Source organism: Manis javanica, chromosome 5, assembly GCF_040802235.1.
Source record: "Manis javanica isolate MJ-LG chromosome 5, MJ_LKY, whole genome shotgun sequence".
Taxonomy (NCBI): domain Eukaryota; kingdom Metazoa; phylum Chordata; class Mammalia; order Pholidota; family Manidae; genus Manis; species Manis javanica.
In genome coordinates, this window is record NC_133160.1 from 171,021,258 (window position 1) to 171,041,203 (window position 19,946).

General features: G+C 50.4%; 1 protein-coding gene across 12 annotated transcripts in view; it reads right to left on the bottom strand.

The window, feature by feature from the left end:
* ZFYVE28 (zinc finger FYVE-type containing 28) overlaps window positions 1-19,946 on the bottom strand; it is a 102,833-nt gene that overhangs the window by 63,731 nt on the left and 19,156 nt on the right. For 11 of the 12 annotated variants that reach the window (XR_005054155.2, XR_012131877.1, XR_005054161.2 and 8 more), the window contains exon 2: window positions 216-356. The exons of the other annotated variant lie outside the window; for it this stretch is intronic. Coding sequence is in view for 5 of the 11 variants with exons in the window: in XM_036992028.2 (XP_036847923.1) it covers window positions 216-356 (141 nt within the window). In the remaining 6 variants the exon portion in view is untranslated. The remainder of the gene's footprint in view (window positions 1-215; window positions 357-19,946) is intronic. 12 annotated transcript variants of the gene reach the window in all.

The window sequence follows — 19,946 nt, forward strand, 5'->3', positions numbered from 1 at the left end:
ATCCTGTGCAGTTAGCTACATCTAACCTGGCTCTTTCCCCATACAGTCCTGCTCAAGGCCGTCCTGCCTCCAGGTTCAGTTTCTGGTGGACCAAGAGGTCCCCAGCTCACCACACCCAGCACCTCATTGGGACCCACACTGAGACGTCCTTGCAGAGTGCTAGCAGGGAACGAAAGCTCAGCCTCACCTGTGAAGGCCCCACTGCACCCACTCACCTGGCAGGAGCGGAACTGGCTGACGAGCAGCGTGCACCGCTGCGGGTCCTTGCGCCCGTCCAGGCTGTCCAGCTCGGCTGCCACCTGGTTCAGCTCCTCGTCCGCATAGTAGAACTGGGCCAGCAGATGTGGGTCTGACCTCTGCAGGGAGGGAGGCATCAGAGTATGAAGGGAAGCAAAGCTGCCCTCAGGCAGGAGGCAGGGAAGTGTTGGGGGAGGCCCAAGGCTGAGAACCCCAAGAGACAGCATCTGGGGGGAAGCCAGATGTCAAGCCCCAGGGGAAAGTGGGGTCCAGAGGCTGCAAGATAAGGGAATCAGTCCTTAGAAAGTATTTTTATCCAAAAAACTAAATGGCAACAATCGACGGCCACTGAACAAGTGGCCCAGACTCACATGACCTGGTGTGCCGCAGTGAGGACAGACAGGGGCTGTGCATAATACAAGGCTGCGACTCCAGGCTTCCTCTGCCCACAGCCCAGTTTCCTGACACCAGGAAATGCCGATGCAGGGAGCATCCTGCTAATATATGGGGGCCTGGTTCTAGGTCTCAAGGGCAGCTACCCACTTAGAGCACACCCCCAGATGCCACTGGCCTGCTCCTGGCCAACTGCTCCCACTCAGCTCCAGCCCCCGTGTTCCACACACCAGCAAGTGCACACCGGCCTCAGGACCTTTGCACTGCCTCCTCTGGCCTGAGAATGAATCATCTTCAAGGTCATACAGAGAAAGACAAACCAATGGGTACCCTTCACCTCAGTTCTATCTGAGAGTCAGCATGCAGCTGCTCATGGCCTGTCTCTCACTATAACTGCAGGACACGTTACTTTCCCAGTCTTGTCTCCCTTTTCTCCCCACTTCTTCCCCTTCCTCTGGCACACAGTCCCTCCCATTTACGTGGCCTGTCCCAGGGTTACCTTTCCTTGGCTCAAGGGTCTTGGTCACTCAGTGCTGACTCTTGGTCAGACATCTAGGCTGGGGAGGAACCCCAAAAGAGGCTGAGTGGACCCTGGGGACACCATGTGATCCAAGCAGGCCAATGGAGGCATACCCAGGACTTCTCTCAGGACAGCGGTGGGCAGGAGAGCAGTTCCTTGCCCCCTTGCCCAGCAAGTGGGCTCTAAGCAGCCCTCAGCCAGGGTGCAGGGCCAGGTGTCACCAGGAACAAGATACACACAGACCCCACCCCGGCATCCCATGTCTCATGCCCTCCCTGGTCGCTCGAGCTGATGTGTCCCCTCCATGGGCTCAGCTGACTTGCCTGGATGACTCCTTGTGAAGACACAGGAGCAAGACTGGGGTGGCGGTTGGGAATGCTGCTTTGCATCTTTCCTGCTTCACCGACTGGGTGGTGTGCGGAGTGCCATGAGCAGCACCACCAGCCACACAGGGACCGTTCCCTCTCAGGGAGGGGGCTGCCTGAGGGGCTGAGGCCACCGTCTGACCATGGACATGTGTGGGATACTGCTCCTGGGGAGCCTGAGAGCTCAGGAGTTGACAGCAGTCACCACAGCCGCTGGCCCCGAACCTACTGGCTCCCCTAAGAGCAGTGGGGATGGAAGGGCAGGGGAAGCAGGGCCCACTGAGGACAGCCCCACAGCAGGCACCTCTCTGTGCCAGGTTCTGGCACAGAGCTGTCCTGGAGCCCTCAGGGTTGACATGTGTCTGTTCCTGCAGCCCTGACTGCTGCTCGCCAACCCACCACTTGGCCCAGCAAATAGGCCAGGGGCTGAATCTAGGGCAATGCATGATGACAGATCCGGGCAGCTAGGTCTCTGCTCTGAGGAAGAGGGCACATGGCAGGGGCCATGCCCAGGCCCATGCAGAGAGTAAGTAGCTACCTGTTTTTGCTTTGGCACCAAAAACCTCACCACAGATGAACAGACCTTGAATCTAAATGTTCACACACCGGCCCAGGTGTTCTAGGCCCCTCTGCTCTTGGCTGTGCAAACCATGGCCAATGGCAGCAGTGAGGATGGGAGGTCTGGGAAAAGCTGACGGTGGCCATGGTGCCAGCTGTCAGGATGACAAAGCCCTGCCACTCATCTGCTCCCATCAGAATCAGACGGCCCCTCAATGGACCTAGGAGGGGACTGAGCCTCAACAGGCTCCCCACACAGCCCTTGGCTCACATGCACGCCCTCCTCTGCATTCCAGAGAGGCTGACAAACAACTACAACATGTGTGCCTGTGGAACCTAGTGGGCAGTGTGTGTGTGTGTCAGGCATGCATGCACAGGTGTGGCTATGTTGTGTGAGTGTGCATGTGCATGCCTGTGTACACATGTAAGTGCATGTGTGCATGTGAGTGTGGACGTGTGTACACAGGTCAGTGAACGTGCAGATGTGTGCACACATTTGCACCTACAAGTGTGTCCTTGTGTTACACCTGTGTGAACGCACATGTGAGGGTGCATTTATGTGTGTGCATGGGTGTGCACAGCTGCATTTGTAAAGGTGTATGCATGTATGTACATGCATGCATGCATAAATGTGTACATGCCTACAAGCGTGCACACGAGTAAAAGAATGTGAGTACACATGTGCAATCTGGGAAAGGGCCTGGGAGGTGGGGAGCTGCCTGACGCTCAGAATGGTGCCCTTGCCACTGTCCCCACCACCCATGCAGTCAAGAGCTCCCTCTGCCCTACGCCCCTCCATTAGGGCCCATTTCAGGCTCGCCTCCCATCTGGAGCCTCCTCTTGGCTTTGGGCATAAGCCAGAGAGATGGTGAGAAGTTAGCCTGGACAGAGGACCGTACACTCTTGATCTCTGACCCCCCAGCTAGGACTCAGGGCCCAACCGGCAACAACATGGAGAACTCAAAAAGGGGAACTGAGAAGGATCAAACAAGATGTGGCATGAGAAGTGAGGCAGAACTCTCCTCTAAAAACCACACATAACACGAAAATGCAGCGAATACAACTAATCCTGAAAGCGACCCAAAAGAATGCTACGACAGACTGCCTACCTCGGGGGAACAGAGAGGCCTCACGGAAAAGGGTAAAGTAGCGAAGCTGTGATCGGGTGGGACTCGAGCCCTTCCCCCACCCCGGCTCACAGGCAGGAGGATGAGAGACAGGGCGGGGAGGGGGTAGCAACCAAGACTGCGGAACACCCAGCCCTGGAGATGTGCTCAGGACATTAGTGGGGTTGGAAAGCAAACACAGGTGGAATACTTGGAAAGAATGAGATTCCAGCCAGTTCTGGAAAACAGGGATCCACAACCGGCCATTCCAGGATGAAAGAAAGGTGGGCACTTTGAAAGACTTCCCAACAGTGAGAGGGCTGCTAAAGGGGCAAGGATTGCACAGAGCTTACTGCTCGAGAGAAAGGACAGGTGGACAAAATTGTCCTGGTGCACTTAGTCCAGCAAGTTCGGAACATTCAGGAGCTTCACGAGTTCCATCCCCCTGACTGGCAACAGAGCACCGAGGCCCCACAATGCAATATGCAGCCTGCTGCTCCTTCCTCCTGGACAGCATTGGTTCATGAATGTGCGGCCCCGCCTACAGCAGCTACAAGTGCATAGCATAGAGGCTCCTCCCTGCATGCGCAGCTCACTGGCCCTGGCAGTGGAGGCAGGTGCTGCAGCTGGGAAGCAGGAAAGAGCTATTTCCTCCTGGCAGCCACTGGCACACACCTGTGACCCCGCCATTGCTCCAGGAGCTGAGCAGCTCCAAGGAGTAGAGTTTCTGGGCACCAGAGGGTGCACCAACACAAAGTTATTATTCCATAGTAATCATTAGCAATATGAAACAGCAAAAGAACCTGGTACAAAACAAAATCCCTCCAACACCAGAAAGATGGCTAAGTGAAATGGAAATCACCAATCTTCTTGATAAAGATTTCAAAATAAAAATAATAAACATGCTCACAGACCTATAGAAAAGTATTCAAGACCTCAGAGAGGACTTCAAAAAAGAAACAGAAACTTTGAAAAATACAGTATCTGAAATGAAACATACAAGGGAGGAATTTAAAAGCAGATTAGATGAGGTAGAGGAAATGGTAAATGAAACAGAAATTAGAGAACAGGAATACAAAGAAGTGGAGGCACAGAGAGAAAAAAGGATCTCTGGGAATGAAAGAATATCAAGAGGACTGTGTGACCAATACAAACGGAACAACATTTTCATTATAGGGTTACCAGAAGAAGGAGAGAAAAAGGGATAGAAAGTCTCTTTGAGGAAATAATTGCTTAAAACTTCCCAATCTGGGGAAGAAAATAGTCTCTCAGGCCATGGCAGTGCACAGATCTCCTAACACAAGGAACCCAAGGAGGACAACATCAAGTCATATAATAATTAAAATGGCAAAGATCAAGGACAAGGACAGAGTATTAAAAGCATCCAGAGAGAGAAAAAGATCACATACAAAGGAAAACCCATCAGGCTATGATCAGACCTCTCAGCAGAAACCTTACAGGCCAGAAGGGAGTGGAATATATTTAATGCAATAAAGCAGAAGGACCTCAAACCAAGAAAACTCTACCCAGCAAGATATCATTTACATTTGAAGCAGGGATTAAAACAATTCCCAGATAAGCAAAAGTTGAGGGAATTTACCTCCCACAAACCATTTCTACAGTGTATGTTGGAGGGACTGCAATAAATGGAAGTGCTTCTAAGCCTAATAGCTATCACCAGAGAAAATAAAACCACAGTAAAGGAAGGAGACCAATTAATTACTAAGCAAATGCAAAATTAAATCAACTACACACAAAGTCAAGGGATACACAAAGAGTACAGAAAATGAAACCTAATATGTAAAGAGTGGAGGAGGAAGAAAAAGAAGGGAGGGAAAAAAAAAGAACCTTAATATTGTGTTTGAAATAGTGTAATAATCAAGTTAAGTTAGACTGTTAGATAGTAAAGAACCTGCACTTGAACCTTGGTAACCATCAATCTAAACCCTGCAATGGCAATAAGTACCTATCTATCCATAATCACCCTAAATGTAAATGGATTGAATGCACCAATCAAAAGACATAGAGTCACTGAATGGATAAAAAAAGAAAGTGTACACACATAAACAGAATCAGAAAAAAAGGAAAAATCATTACAGACACCACAGAAATAAAAAGAATTATTAGAGAATACTAAGAAAAATACTATGCTAATAAGTTGAATAACCTAGAAGAAATGGACAACTTTCTAGAAAAAATACAACCTTCCAAGACTGACCAAGAAAGAAACAGAAAATCTAAACAGAGCAATTACCAGCAATGAAATGGAATCGGTAATCAAAAAACTACCCACAAACAAAACTCCTGGGCCAGATGAATTCACCACTGAATTTTATCAGACATTTAGAGAGGACAAATTGCCCATTCTCCTTAAAGTTTTTGAAAAAATAGAAGAGGAGGGAATACTTCCAAACTCATTCTATGGAGCCAGCATCACTCTAATACCAAAACCAGGCAAAGACACCACATAAAAAGAAAACTACAGACCAATATCCCTGATTAACATAGATGCAAAAATACTCAACAAAATATTAGCAAACTGAATTCAAAAATATATCAAGGGGATCATACACCGTGATCAAGGAGGATTCATTCCAGGGATGTAAGGATGGTACAACATTTGAAACTCCACCAATATCAACCACCACAATAACAAAAAGGACAAAAACCACATGATCATCTCCATAGATGCTGAAAAAGCATTTGACAAAATTCAACATCCATTCATGATAAAAACTCTCAACAAAATGGGTATAGAGGGCAAGTACCTCAACATAATAAAGACCATATAGACAAACCCACAGCCAACATCATACTTAACAGTGAGAAGCTGAAAGCTTTTCCTCTAAGTTGGTAACAAAGATAAGGACACCCACTCTCCCCACTTTTATTCAACATAGTTCTGGAGGTCCTAGCCACAGCAATCAGACAACACAAAGAAATAAAAGGCATCCAGTTTGGTAAAGAAGAAGTTAAACTGTCACTGTTTGCAGATGACATGATATTGCACATAAAAAACCCTAAAGAATCCACTCCAAAACTACTACTAGATCTAATACCTGAATTCAGAAAAGTTGCAGGATATAAAATTAATACACAGAAATGTTGCATTCCTATACACTAGCGATGAACTAGCAGAAAGAGAAATCAGGAAAACAATTCCATTCACAATTGCATCAGAAGGAATAAAATACCTAGGAATTGTAAGACCTATACCCTGAAAACTACAAGACACTCTTAAGTGAAATTAAAGAGGACACTAATAAATGGAAATTCATCCCATGCTCCTGGGTAGGAAGAATCAATATCATCAAAATGGCCATCCTCCCTAAAGTAATATACAGATTCAATCCAATCCTTATAAAAATACCAACAGCATTCTTCAACGAACTGGAACAAATAGTTCTAAAATTCATATGGAACCACAAAAGACCCTGAATATCCAAAGCAATCCTGAGAAGGAAGAATAAAGCTGGAGTGATTACGCTCCCCAACTTCAAGCTCTACTACAAAGCCACAGTAATCAAGACAATTTGGTACTGACACAAGAACAGACCCAGAGACCAATGCAACAGACTAGAGAGCCCAGATATAAACCCAAGCATACACGGTAAATTAATACACAGTAAAGGAGCCATGGACATACAATGAGGAAATGACAGCCTCTTCAGCAACTGGTGTTTGCAAAACTGGACAGCTACATGTAAGAGAATGAAACTGGATTATTGTCTAACCCCAAACACAATAGTAAATTCAAAATGGACCAAAGACCTGAATGTAAGTCATGAAACCATAAAACTCTTAGAAGACAACATAGGCAAAAATCTCTTGAATATAAACATGAGCAACTTTTTCCTGAATGCATCTCCTTGGGCAAGGGAAACAAAATAAAAAATGAACAAATGAGACTACATCATGCTAACAAGCTTCTGTAGAGCAAAGGACACTATCAGCAGAACAAAAAGGCATCCTACAGTATGGGAGAATATATTTGTAAATGACATATCTGACAAGGGGTTAACACCCAAAATATATAAAGAACTCACACAACTCAACACCCAAAAAGCAAATAACCCTATTAAAAAATAGGCAGAGGATATAAACAGGCACTGCTCCAAAGAAGAAATTCAGACGGCCAATAGGCACATGAAAAGATGCTCTACATCGCTAATTATCAGGGAAATGCAAATTAAAACCACAATGAGATATCACCTCACACCAGTAAGGATGGCCAACATAGAAAAGACAAATTTTAACAACAAATGCTGGCGAAGATGCAGAGAAAGGGGAAACCTCCTACACTGCTGGTGGGAATGTAAACTAGTTCAACCATAGTGGAAAGCAGTATGGAGGTTCCTCAAAAAACTAAAAATAGAAATACCATTTGACCCAGGAATTCCACTTCTAGGAATTTACCTTAAGAATGCAGGATCCCAGTTTCAAAATGACATATGTACCCCTATGTTTATCACATCTCTATTTACAATAGCCAAGAAATGGAAGCAACCTAAGTGTCCATCAGTAAATGAATGGATAAAGATGTGGTACATATACACAATGGAATATTATTCAGCCATAAGAAGAAAACCAATCCTTCCCTTTGCAACAACATGGATGGATCTAGAGGGTATTATGCTCAGTGAAATAAGCCAGGCGGAGAAAGACAAGTACCAAATGATTTCACTCATCTGTGGAGCATGAGAACAAAGCAAAAACTGAAGGAACAAAACAGCAGCAGCCTCACAGAACCCAAGAATGGACTAACAGTTACCAAAGGGAAAGGGACTGGGGAGGGTGGGTGGGAAGGGAGGGAGAGGAAAATAAGGGGCATTACATTTAGTACACATAATGTTGGGGGGGAGCATGGGGCAGGCAATAAAGCACAGAGAAGACAAGTAGTGATTCTATAGCATCTTCCTATGCTGATGGACAGTGACTGTAATGGGGTATGTGGTGGGTACTTGATAATGGAGGGAATCTAGTAACCACGATGTTGTTTATGTGATTGTCTATTAATGATACCAAAATAAAAAAAGAAAAGAAAAGAAAAAATAAAACCACAATGAGATATCACCTCACACCAGTTAGGATGGCCAACATCCAGAAGACAAACAGCAACAAATGCTGGCAAGGATATGAAGAAAGGGGAACCCACCTACACTGCTGGGGAAATGTAAGCTAGTTCAACCACTGTGGAAAGCAGTATGGAGCTTCCTCAGAAAAATAAAAATAGAAATACCATTTGACCCAAAAATTGCATTTCTAAAAATTTATCCTAAGAAAACCAGTTCCAGATTGAAAAAGGCATATGCACCCCTATGTTTATCGCAACACTATTTACAATAGCCAAGAAATGGAAGCAACCTAAGTGTCCATCAGTAGATGAATGGGTAAAGAAGATGTGGTACATATACACAATGGAATACTATTCAGCCATAAGAAGAAAACAAATCCTACCATTTGCAATAACATGGATGGAGCTGGAGGATAGTATGCTCAGTGAAATAAGCCAGGCAGAAAAAGACAAGTACCAAATGATTTCATTCATCTGTGGAGTATAAGAACAAAGCAAAAATTGAAAGAACAAAACAGCAGCAGAATCACAGAACCCAAGAATAGAGTAACAGTTACCAGGGAAAAGGACTGGGGAGGATGGGTGGGAAGGGAGGGATAAGGGGATTAAGGGGCATTATGATCAGTACAGATAATACAGTGGGGGCGCGGGGAAAGCAGTATAGCACAGAGAAGACAAGTAGTGACTCTATAGCATCTTACTACGCTGATGGACAGTGACTGTAATGCGGTATGTGGTGGGGACTTGATAATAGGGGGGAATGTAGTAACCACAATGTTGCTCATGTGATTGTATATCAATGATAGCTTAAGAAAAAAAAGAAGTGGTAAAAAACAACAACCTAGCAATGGTGTTTATTTTACTGAAACATAAAAGGTTTATGCTATTTAAAAATTTTTGTTACATCCTGAGACAGCTTTCCAGCCCCCTCAGGACTGGTATTTCCAATGTTAGAATCAGAAGTTCCCTCTGTCCCCGGGCAGTACTGCCGTGCAGTGGGAGGTAAATTTTCACTGATGGCATCAGTTGTACCCACCCAGAGACCCGGGCGCTTTGTGAGACAAAAGTTGCAGGCAGGGGTCCCAGGAATGAATTAGCACAACTGGAAAAAATTTGATTTGTGCTGATTAACAGAATCTAAAAGAAAAATGTTGGTGCCCATTCCCTTCCCTAAGCATGCAGCAAGGCCATTCCCCCTGCTGGTGGCCGAGTGACCGAGCTCAAGGGTAGGGTGGCTCCAAGTCAGCTGTAAGGGAGCAGGTCATGCTGAGAAACATGACCAGCTATCTCTCTTTGACTCAGATCACCCAGCCTTATTCAACAGCATTTTTTTTTTGAGAGGGCATCTCTCATATTTATTGATCAAATAGTTGTTAACAATAATAAAATTCTGTATAGGGGAGTCAATGCTCAATGCACTATCATTAATCCATCTCAAGCCTAATTCTCGTCAGTCTCCAATCTTCTGAAGCATAACGAACAAGTTCTTACATGGTGAACGAATTCTTACATAGTGAATAAGTTCTTACATGGTGAACAGTACAAGGGCAGTCATCACAGAAACTTTTGGTTTTGATCATGCATTATGAATTATAAACAATCAGGTCAAATATGAATATTCATTTGATTTTTATACTTGATTTATATGTGGATCCCACATTTCTCCCTTTATTATTATTATTATTTTTATTTTTAATAAAATGCTGAAGTGGTAGGTAGATGCAAGATAAAGGTAGAAAACATAGTTTAGTGTTGTAAGAGAGCAATTGTAGATGATCAGCTGTGTGCCTGTAGACTATGTGTTAATCCGAGCTAGAAAAGGGCATTAAAACATCCATGGATGCAGAAGATTTCTCTCAAAACAGGGGGGGTGAGGTTCTAAGCCTCACCTCTGTTGATCCCCAATTTCTCACCTGATGGCCCCCCTGCGACTGTGCCTGTCTTAGGTTGTTCCTCCCTTGAGGAATCTTACCCGTCTCTGGCTAACCAGTCATCTTCCGGGGCCATACAGGGAAATGTAAAGTTGGTAAGTGAGAGAGAGGCAATATTGTTTGAAAAGGTTAGCTTTTTACTTCTTTGCAGATTTATGCCCCGTGGCTTCTATGCCCAGCACTTGTCTCGAGGTATCTTTACCACCTGGAGGAATTATGATGCTCGGTAAATTCAATATGAGGCACGAATTCTATTTAAGTGTTTTAATTAGGAAGGAAGAAGAAAAGCTATAGAGGTAGCAGATGGAAGAAAACATGGGAGGATTGATTATTTCTTTGACATATCTTCTTGTAGAGTACCTTAAGCATGTATCAACAGCATTTTTAAATTAAATTTTAGATTAAACATTTAAATGTCCCCAAGTAAAAACATCCATGACGAAGAGGTTCAATTGATATAAATAGGAAGTACTCACCCTCTTTTGGAATAAAAAAATATCATAAGGGAATAAATTAGTAGCCAGTAGGAATGTCTTTTTTGGTGCATTATGTCAATGTTTTCTCAAAATAAATTCAAAGCAGTGAAAGTTTTCACTGTTACAAGGTGACGGAAATAGAACTCATGGAGAAAGCCTGTGGCTTAGGAAGGTAGAGAACCTGAACAGCAGCCTCAAGGGAAGTGGGAGAAAACACACAGAGCAGGACTGGGAGGCCCGAAGGGCCAAGTCGGTAAATCAGAGCTGGTTCCATGACGTTGATGAAATTGGCTGTTCACTCAAAGTCCTGTTTCGTGGGGCGGCACTGGGGGAAGCAGCAGCTGGGCAGGGACGGAGAGTGGCGTGAACCTCAGCCCCAGTGTCATGCAGGGCCTCTGTGAGGTGGCCCATGAGACATCACTGACCCCGGCGGAGAGCCTGCCGCTCGTGGAGTCAGCTAATGGCCAAGGTAGCACTGCTGGACAGCAGGGGCCAGGAGCCCACTCTGGGGAAAGGGAGGGGTGAGAGTGAGAAGGGAAGACCCCTTCCACACCTCATTTTCCAGACAGGGAGTAAATCCTGCAGTGGGGTTTGCTCGGGAGGATGGGGTGTGTTCAGTCTGGGACAGCAGCACAGTTTCAGCCAAACCCCCTATGGGACAGTCAGTGGCCAAGCCTAAAGGCCTAGCACCCCCTCAGGGTAAGCCCAGCCATGTGGTGCAGCCCAGGGAGCATGTGGGGAGCCCTGCCCCCACTACCCTCCCCCAACAGCTGCCCCAGGACCAAGGCTGGGCTCCGAAGGCTGGTTCCCAAGACAGACCACTCCACGTGCCCCCACCACCCCAACACTCTGCAGAGAGCCTTCCGGATCTCCATGGGTCCCCAGGTAGGTTCTGGTTGGACAGCACCAGGGGAGCTCAGGGGTGAGGGCTGGGTGCTGAGGTGCCAGCCTAGACCCTGGGCCTGTCTTGGACCAGCTTTGCAGTAAAGCCTCAGACTCCCCACCACAACAGCAGGAATCTGAGCAGAGAAACCAGAGAAAAGCCTCAGGTTCTGACACTTTGAACACAGCTGCTCCCCACACTGCCAGGGGTCCCCCACAGCCAGCTGATCCTCAGGCCCTGTGCACAGAAGCCCCCAGGCCATGCTGGACTGACAAGGAGACCCACTCGCAACTGGTCACCAGGGCTAGAACCCTCCCTGCCTGTTGTTTGGTCAGGTCCTACTCAGGTCTCCACTGCCCTTCTGCCCCACCGAGGTCTGGCATGCCTAGGCAGCCATGACCCATGGCCACAGAGCTGGCCTTGTCCATGTGGGTGCAGCCAAGCCACCTCTCAGCAGGCCAGGTGCCCCAGACAGACATGGTCCTGTCATCACCTGGTGCGGCACCCAAGCCCAGCCTACCAATGGCTGGCGGCTGGTTACTCCTGCACCCACCCCCTGCTCCACTGCCTGCCTCCTCCACCCAGGGGGCTGCAGATAGCACGCTGGACAGCAGGAGGGGTTGGCAGGGGCTGTGTCCCCCCCCCCCGGCAACAGTTCCTGCTGAGTGCCCCCACCCCTGCTCTCAGGGACCCACCCTCCCTGTGGCCTTCAGGCCTAGGTGGAGAGTTGAGCCCTGGCACACCACCACCCACATTGTGCCCTCCACCTGCCCGGCAGTGGTCAGGGAGCCCCCTGATGTGACCAGCTGCTTTCTCCTGGGACTCGGGGAGGCTGGCCAGACCAGGTGGCCTTAGGTATTGGTGGGTGCTGCTCGGGGGCAGTTTAATCACAGATCATCTCCAAGAGCTGTGTGTGCATCATCTGACACCAACAGTCCAACACCCCCAAAAGAGGCAGGACTATTCCCCAAACTGTGGAGAGGGAACTCAGGCTCAGATAGGCTCATAAATCCACCCAGGATCCCATGTCCAGTAAGGAGTGCCACTTGTCACTCAGCCTACCTGAAAGAACACCTTTTTCCATGACTCAGTTTCCCTCCTGGCACCTGTTGGGTGATAAGAACAAGAGCAGCACAGAGAGGACATTCAGGCTGGCACCTCATGGCCCTGAGCCTGAGCTGGTGGGTCCCACCAGCCTCAGGATCAGTGGCTCAGGGTCCAGGTTCACATGCCCACAGTGGGCCAGTGTACATGGAAACAACATGTCAGCTCTGTGTGCCCAGGGAGGCCATCCCCTGGGAGGCTGGCACGTCCTGGGCTGCAGACCAAAGGACGGTTGCTGAACCACAGGACCTGCTTGCACAGCCTCCTGCTTGACCTGGAGCCACAGGTGGCCTGTCCTCAGTTGTGTGGGACCAGCCAGGCCACTGTGAGCCCTGCTACCTCAAAAGCAGTGCCCTTTGCAGCAGAACTGCCAAATGCTCACCTGGGAAAGGCTGAGGGTGTTAGTGATTCGTGCTGATAAATGTTTTATCTCTGTGGAATAATAACAGAACAAGCCATTGTGATACTGAGTTTAAAGGAACCAAGGCCATCTACAGCATAGGGAAGCGTCTGTACGCCAGATGGCAAGAGGAGCCAGGTGGGCCTGGAATTTAGAGGATACGAGCTGGGCATGGGTCCAGAATGCATCCAGGCTCAAATCAGGCTCAGCCATTTTTTCGGAAGCAACCTTAGGCAAGTCACATAAACCGCTCCTCAGTTTCTCATCTGCAAAGTGGGCTTAAAGCACACGGAGTACCTGGCATGCTGCCCAGGCACAGCAGCCAACATCTTCACCTAGCATGACCATCACTATAAACACAAACAACATGGTGCAAGCAGCTGGCAAAGAAATCAGATGCTAAGTAACAACGCTGCTCCTGAGACTACCAGCCCCGGAAGCAGCCCGCGGTCTCTGCCGACAGCCTGCCCGGATTCCTGCCGGATTCCCTGCTCGGATTCCTGCTGCTGCTGTGGGGACTCTGAGGCTTCACTGCACAGAGCCCTGGGGAACCCAGGCAGTGGACACCAAGGGCGCCCCTGCATTGCAGCCCCAGGTGGGGTCAGGCACAACCACCAGGCTGGCGGTTTCAGAGACACAAAGTGTAATTAAATCTAGGATCCAGTTATTCAAGCTAAACGAAATGATGAACTCTCATCCCCAACAAGAGAGTCACATGCAAATTCTGAGATGGAGTTTGGAGCTTCACTAAATTTTCTTTAAAATACTTTTATCACTGTAACCAGCGTCACCCAAAATGATGTTGTATAAGAACCTTTCGCAAAGCTGACCGTGGGCCCACCTGAGGCAAACCCGGTCTCAGCGGCTTCTTGGCTGACCTACTACATCAGTGCCGAGAGCTTTAGATTTTAGGGCCAGTTGGGACACAACAGTGCCCTGCACCCATGGTGCTCTCGCTCCCAGCCGAGTTGGTCTCACCCACGGTGGGAGCCACAACAGCTTGGAGGGGCAGCTCCCCAGGGCCGGCCGTTCCCAGGGCACTTGGGAAACCCTGATGGCAGAGGCCCTGCCCCCTGGGGCATGGTGTGGGGCCCCTTTATGACCTTGCTCTAGTCTCTTCTGAAGAGAGACCCCACCCCTCCCGAGAAGCAGCCCCCTGACCTGAGAGGAGGCTGGGTCGGCTGGGTGAGGATGAGGTGCCCCTGGTGGGCTGGGATATCTGCGTCCAGGGGGATCAGCTGGGCACCAGTCATGCAACCAGACACAAGCCTGGAGATAGCCGAGCATCGAGGGGAGGGTTTTCAGAAGCAAAATGAATTCTCAAAAGTCCCCACCAAGTACTGTACCCACAATGACAGGCCGGGAGCACAGCCACGGGAACTGACTGGCAGTAGCTCCTCCAGAGGGAAGGGTGGCGGCAGGTGCCAGAGTGCTGTGCACAGCCTCGCCCACCTCACAGGTGGGCTTTTAAACCACAGGAGATCTTGTTTTTGAACTTCAGGAGGTTCAAAGGTTCTCTAAAATACATTCTATTTTTAAGCTGACTATTAAATAGAAAACTTGCTAGGGTGCCCTTCAACTCTGTCCACAATGCTGGTAGCCCCAGGACACTGTCCCAGGGTCCCTGAGCATTAGGTGCCTCCCGTGCCTCCACCGCCAGGACTGAGTCCTGAGCCTGGCCCTGCCAGGCTGACAGCAGCCCAGGAGACAGCTGGGGATGGTGGTGCAGTCTTTCCAGCTTTTGGGTGGGTGGAAATCTGCTCATGGGAAATGGAAATTTGAATTCCTTTTTTATGAACTACTCTTCTGCAAAAAGGATTAGAGGTGACTCACTGAACCAGAACGCACATGGACCAAGCCCAGCCATTTACTCAGTTAAAGGGCCAGCAGGGGTCCCAGCTCTGGGCCAAGTGGGTCATGACAGGTGGTGGGGATCCCTGACCTCTGCTCTGCTGGCTCAGGCCTGGGGCTCCCTGAACGCCCCCCACTCCCAAGCACACCAGCCCCACAGGGCCAGGAAGAACTGGCTTGGGGGAGGCCAGCCCACACCTGTAGGAAGTCTGATGCTGGGCAACCCCACTTGGGCCCTGGGAACACACTGGCTGGGGAGAACCAAGGAATTCCGAGGGGTGTCCCCACCGGGAGGACCAAAGTGACAGGACACCCCCAGAAGCCAGCAGCGAGGGAGGTCTCTCTGGCTGAGCAGGTGGGGTTAACAAGCAGCTCCTGGCCGCCCCCACCTGAGGGACCCAGGACTCAGAAAGCCAGGGTGGTCGCTGCCACCTCAGACCCAGAGCCTCTGAGCACATCTCACGCAGGGCCACTCGGTGAGCGGGTTCGGGAAGGCCTGCGGACAGACAGCTCAATAGGTCGGGCGACGGGCCCAGACACTCCTCCCCTAACTAGTGTCATCTCAGCTTTAACAGTTTCATTGAGCTATAACTCACACCCCAGAATAAAGAATGCAATTCAGGGGCTTTTAGCATATTCACAGAATTGTGCAATCATCATCTAATTTTAGAACATTTTCATTGTCCCAAAAAGAAATTCACATCCATTACCCATTATCCCTCCACCAGCCCCTAATCTACTCTAGAGGTCTGCCTGGTCTGGACATTTCACGTGAATGGAATCAGACCAGATGGTACCTTCTGTGCCTGGCTTCTTTCCCTCCGCATGCTGGCAAGGCCCTCCACGCTATAGCATGTGGCGGGACTTCATTCCTGTTTATGGCCACATAGTATCCCCTGTGTGAACGGACCACTTGTTCACCCTCTCCAACAGATGGACGTGTGGGAGGTCACTGCCTGTTGGCTCCTGTAAGCAATGCTGCCATAAACATGTTCTTGTGTGGGCAGAGGTGTTCTGTTCTCTTGTGCATATACCTAGAAGTGAAATTCCTGGGTGATACAGTGACTCCATGGTAAAGTTCTTAGGGAATGAGCAGATTGTTTTCCAAAGTGACTGCACCATGTAACAGTCATGTAACAGCCATGTTCAAGGGGCCTGATGTTCTCTAAATCCTCACAAACACCTGTTGCCATCTGACTTTTGAGTCTGGCCATCCTGGTGGGTACAAAGTGCTATCTCATTGGACGCGTGTGTCCCTGATGACTGAGGCTGCTGAGCATCCTTCCATTGGCTTCTTGGCCCTTTCTAAGTCTCGGTTCCTGCTGACCTTCCTCTCAGTGGCCTGTCTCTGCACATGAGTCAAGGGTGCTCTCTGGTCTGGCCAGACCTGCTCTCCCACAGCCACGTGTGGATAAAATGAAGGTTCCTATGGCCAGGATTCTCTTGAGCCCACCTTGTGGCTGCTGCTGCTGAGGCCCCAGCAGGCCCTCTTCACATCCACAACATTCTATCCCTAAGACACACAGACAAGCCCAGGGCCTTTCTCTGCATGTGGAGCCTGCACAGGCTCCCTCCAGCTACTGCCAGAGGGTGCTAGGAGCATGTGGTCTCCCAAGAGCCAATCCCTCTTCTGTGGGGTACAGGCAAGGTGGCATCATCACACGAAAGGCATCCCTCAGTGACGAGCCCAGAACGTCAGGCCCGACACCAGGACGCTGTTTTCCCTCCTCACTGGTCAGACAAAGGTTGGAAGGAGGGGTGCTGGGCCTGCGTGCTGCACAGGGCAGTGGTTTCCTGGAGTGAGGACGCAGAGGGTGGAGAGGGCCGCCAGGACTGGGAGTGAGTCAGCTGCACAGAGGCCCTGCCCCACGGGTCCCCAGAGGGACTCTGAGGAACCCAGGCTGCAAGATGGAGGGAGCTTTCTGGAGGGAATCCCCTTCTTTATCAGGCCAGAGGAAGCTGGTTTTGTAGAAAAGTACATCTGAGAGCTCCTGGCCCCTACAGAGCCAGGGGCACCCAAGAGGGTCAGACGCACATAGGTGCCCCACCAAGACCGTGAACAGAGCGCAGTGCCATTCAGGGCCACCCGCTCCCTGGCCTCCCGTGGGGTGAGGCTGACAGCAAGGCGGGCAGAGGCATCACCGTGACCATGGCAAATGCAGTCGGAGGGCAGAGGTGCACTGACCACACCTGGGAAGCCGAGCAGAGAGCAGAGATGGAGCAGCTATTGGGGGCCCAGAAGCAGGAATGCAGCCCACCCCATGGGCCCAGTGTACGGCAGCTGGGGGAGGAACAGCCCTGAATAGGGCCGAGGGAGGCAGAGGGCAAGCTGAGATGTGTGGGGACAGGGATGACTGCATCAGCTCTACCGCTCTTTCTTTAACTCAGCAGAAGCAAAGGGGCCCCCACCTCCCCTGGCTCCTCACGCCCCTGGAGCCATTTAGGAGCCGAATGCCCACCTGAGGGAGAAAACAGGTTCAGCCTCCAGAGCATTAAACCATCCGTGCAAACCCAGCCAGGTGAGCGACTCGGGGCCCCCGGACACATGCCATCCCGGCTGCACGAGCTCCTCAGGGACACATTCTGCCAGGACCACCACCCCTCCAGCCAAGGCCCTCGGGAGCAAACCGATGCCCCTTCCATGGGACAAGAGGCAGGGGAGGCGGGTCCCCCTAGGCAGCAGCTGCCCTTGCAGGTCCCGGCAGAGAGCTGCCTGCCACATCTGCCAGGCTGTGGTCTGAGCCCAGACCTGGGCGTTGGCCCTCCAGGTGGGCACAGGGGAGGAGCTGGCCTCCTTGGAGGGGCCTGACTTTGCCACAGTGGATAAAATGTCCCGCCCATCAGGTCTGAAGGTGGAGATGAATACCTAAAATTCTCCCACCGTTTTTTCTCATTTTCATATATAAAAGTAATATATGACTGGTTTAAAATTGTCTTCAAAAACACAGGAAACTATAGAGAAAATAAGATTTACCCTTAAGCACTGCCACCAGAGAACACAAAGATAGCATTCTGAGGCACAGCCCGCTGAACCACTTTCCACATATGTACATAGGTATTTTTAATACAACAGACCTGCATGGCACACCCATTTTTGAACAGCCATCTCCCTCCACACCGGCCATGGCTCAGTGGTGCTTCACTGCACAGCAGAGCATTTACTTTCCGGCCTCTGCCTGGTGGAGCTTTCCAGGGCATGGCCAGGCCTGGCTTCTGCCGTCACGAACAGTACAGCATCAAACTGCCTCACACATGTATTTTCTGTACCTGCACAATCACTTCCTTGGAGCATATTTCTAGGAGAGCAATTTTCAGATAAAAGTGGACACACGTGTGTCTTTTCTTGTGTTTCCAAATTTTGGGTTCCCAAAGGCTCTACGGGCCATCGCTGCACAAGGCCCATCTCTGCACACGGCATGTTCATGCCAGTGCCAAGCAGGGTCCCACACAAAAACAGGGGACTGCGGTAGTCTTGGTGACCGGAGTGACGGGGGCTGGAAGTTGACATGATCGGCACCAGTGGGTGGCCGCTGCCAGCCCCAAGCTGGAGAGACATGGCTGGGGGGCGAGGGGGCGCACAACCAGGAGAACCGGAGGGCACTGGAACCAAGGCCGGCAGCATGGGGGCAGCTGCCACAGGCCACACCCAGAGGGAGAGGTGCCTGGCTCCTCCCGCCCACCACCCCAGCCTCCCAGCAGAGCCAACCACGGGCTGACCCTGGCTGGAAGCCCTCCATGCAGGAGCCTGAGACAGCCTGCAAGGGTCAGCAGAGCCACCCAGAAGGGCCAGGTACGGGGCTGAGGACACAGGCCCTGGGCCCACAGGCACCGACAGGCAAAGAAGGGTGCCTTGCTTCCCTGTCACCTGACTGCCACCGAGGGCGAATGTGCTGCTTCTCTGCCTGCTGGTCCTCCTCCTCCTGCCTGCCTGCCGAGGCTGTGCTCTACTTGACCTCACAACCAGCCTCCCACCCTTCTTCCCACTGGAGCAAAGGACTCCAATTTTCAGCAGCTCACATGTTTCCCTGGAATAAAAAGCACATTTCCTAGCCTCCCCTGCAGCTGGAATTGGCTTTGAGATTTGGGTTCTGGCCAATGGGATATAAGCAGGGGGAGTAAGCCTGCCATCCTCTCTCCTGCCGTTGGTGGAATGCAGATGTGATGGCTGGCCCTCAGTAGCCGCCATGGTTCAGGAAATATAAGCCACAGATGGAGGATGGCCCAGTCTGGGGACTACCATGGGGCCACACCTGCCTGCCTGCCTCCTGGGCCACCTTTTAGCTTCCCCTCATGAGCTACTGACCCTAACCCTAATGGGTGCAATGTTCTTTGTATGTATTTCCCTGGAGCAATTCTTTTTCTAGTGATTTGTGATGGGGTTTTTTTCAATTGTTCAGCATGCATTTTATTGTGTTAAAATATATATAACATAAAATTTGCAATTGAACCATCTTGAAGTGCCCAGGTCAGTGGATAGAGTGCATTTGCACTGTTGTGCAGCCGTCCCCACCATCCATCCCCAGAACTTTCCATCCTCCCAAACTAAAACCCTGTCCCCATTAAACACTCACTCCCTGCCTCCCCCAGCCCCTGCCCCCACCGCCTGCTTTCACCCCCTAGAGACCTGCCAGCAGTGGGTCACGCCAGACTGGTCCCTCTGTGACGGGCTCATCTGCCAAGCATCATGTCCTCAGGTTCGCCGTGTGGGACACGGGCCACAACTGCCTCCCCGTCAGGGCCGAGGAACATGCTCCTGCCTAGGCGACGGCCTTGTGCTCGGCCACCTGTCTCTCTGTGGACACCAGGTGCCCCCACGTCTCCACTGTCAGGAACACTGCCGCCGTGGGCACGGGTGCAGATGACTCTCCCAGGCTGGGGTTTGTTCCCAGACGTGGGGTCGCTGGGTTGCATGGCAGTTCTGTTCAGTTTTCTGAGGAACCTCTGGGCTGTCCCCACAGTGGCTGCACAGTTTACGTTCCCACCAGCTGTGCACGGTCCCAGCCTCCCCGTACCCTTGCCCGCAGTGTTCTGTTCCTCTGTGGCAGCTG